Below are 1,241 nucleotides of genomic sequence, written 5' to 3'. Positions count from 1 at the left end.
ACTGGCTCCTTCAAACTCACCCTGTGGTGCCCCAAGAGGAAGTAATCCATTAACATTGAACATTGAACACAGTCTGCTGATTTCTTTTGACAACCCTTGCTTTTTTACCAGTTGGGCATTATATGATTTTCTGAATCTGACTGTATTACATTAACTTTGCATAGAAATACACTGCTTTGAGTATTGGCCTGGCTTTATTGGAATTATTGAGTTAATTCTCACTACTGATCAATAAAGGCTACGATTTAAGACTTAAATAATCAGCCATCCATGCTTTATAATCAGGTTTTGGTTGCTGAACCTTCCTCCACAGTCAGCACCTCTTGCTAAAAGAGACTGTTCGGAATTTGAGGAGTTGGCTTGACTCGCGGCAGGTATTGTGGGCGGGGCAAAGGTGTGTGAGAGAAGATTTCAGGTAGTTTAATGCTCTTAGCTCTTTGACACAGGAAGAGATTTCGGTTAATCTCTGAGGGACTGCTCGTATTAATTTTTTTTTTAATTTGATTTGACTCCCCCTTTGGACGAAAGATACGGTTTTCCTGTCGGGTTTCAGTTGGGTCTGGTCTTCAAAGATGAATTCTGCCGCATATCGCGTAAGTTTGTCGCACCTGACGCAAATAATTGTTTTGTTTTTATCTTGTCGCTGTCACTGTTGCTATGAATCGCTCCCCTCACAAAGTTTTGGCGCGGTAAAGTTTGCCGGGGGGGTCTCCTGTTTAAGCTCAGCGTTTCAGACGGTGCGGACTGGTTCTTACAGTAAACACGTCTGACAGTTTTTCTCCCAGCAGTTTATTCCCCACAGCGAAACTGCAGGTTGACACCCTTGGTGTGCTTCCGGGGGCCTCACCTACCACATAGATAAATGTCATTCATTTGTCCACATTTATGTCAAAGCGTATATGAAATTTTGTCATTTACGAAACCATCTTTGAATAAAGTGTATATCTATACTTATGGAGATTGATTATTCACATTGCTCATAATATAATTGGATAAATAGGATTTGGTGTCAGATGAGGTGCGAGTTATTCTGTTTCAGTCGATGCTAATTTATTTTTATTGAATAAATTATGTTTCATCTCAGATATTTGTGTCTTCTCTCTAGTGGAATTAACTTTTTTCGATACCTCCTGGTGTTTAGTTAGCATTCTTAATACACAGGGATATATATATATATATATATATATATATATATATATATATATATATATATATATATATATATATATTATTTTGAGTGT

General features: G+C 37.9%; 1 protein-coding gene across 2 annotated transcripts in view; it reads left to right on the top strand.

Moving 5' to 3' along the window:
• Window positions 1-397: 397 nt before the first annotated feature.
• The window catches only part of st14 (ST14 transmembrane serine protease matriptase), a 28,149-nt gene continuing 27,305 nt past the window's right edge, over window positions 398-1,241 (top strand). The window contains exon 1 of one of the 2 annotated variants that reach the window (XM_015029854.1): window positions 398-593. In XM_015029854.1, the coding sequence (XP_014885340.1) occupies window positions 573-593 (21 nt within the window). In that variant the 5' untranslated portion in view covers window positions 398-572. The remainder of the gene's footprint in view (window positions 594-1,241) is intronic. The other variant, XM_015029855.1, reaches the window with a different exon arrangement.

Source organism: Poecilia latipinna, unplaced genomic scaffold (assembly GCF_001443285.1).
Source record: "Poecilia latipinna isolate Pla-1442-1.1 unplaced genomic scaffold, P_latipinna-1.0 Scaffold165, whole genome shotgun sequence".
NCBI classification, from domain to species: Eukaryota; Metazoa; Chordata; class Actinopteri; order Cyprinodontiformes; family Poeciliidae; genus Poecilia; species Poecilia latipinna.
This window is presented reverse-complemented; position numbering and strand designations above follow the sequence as displayed.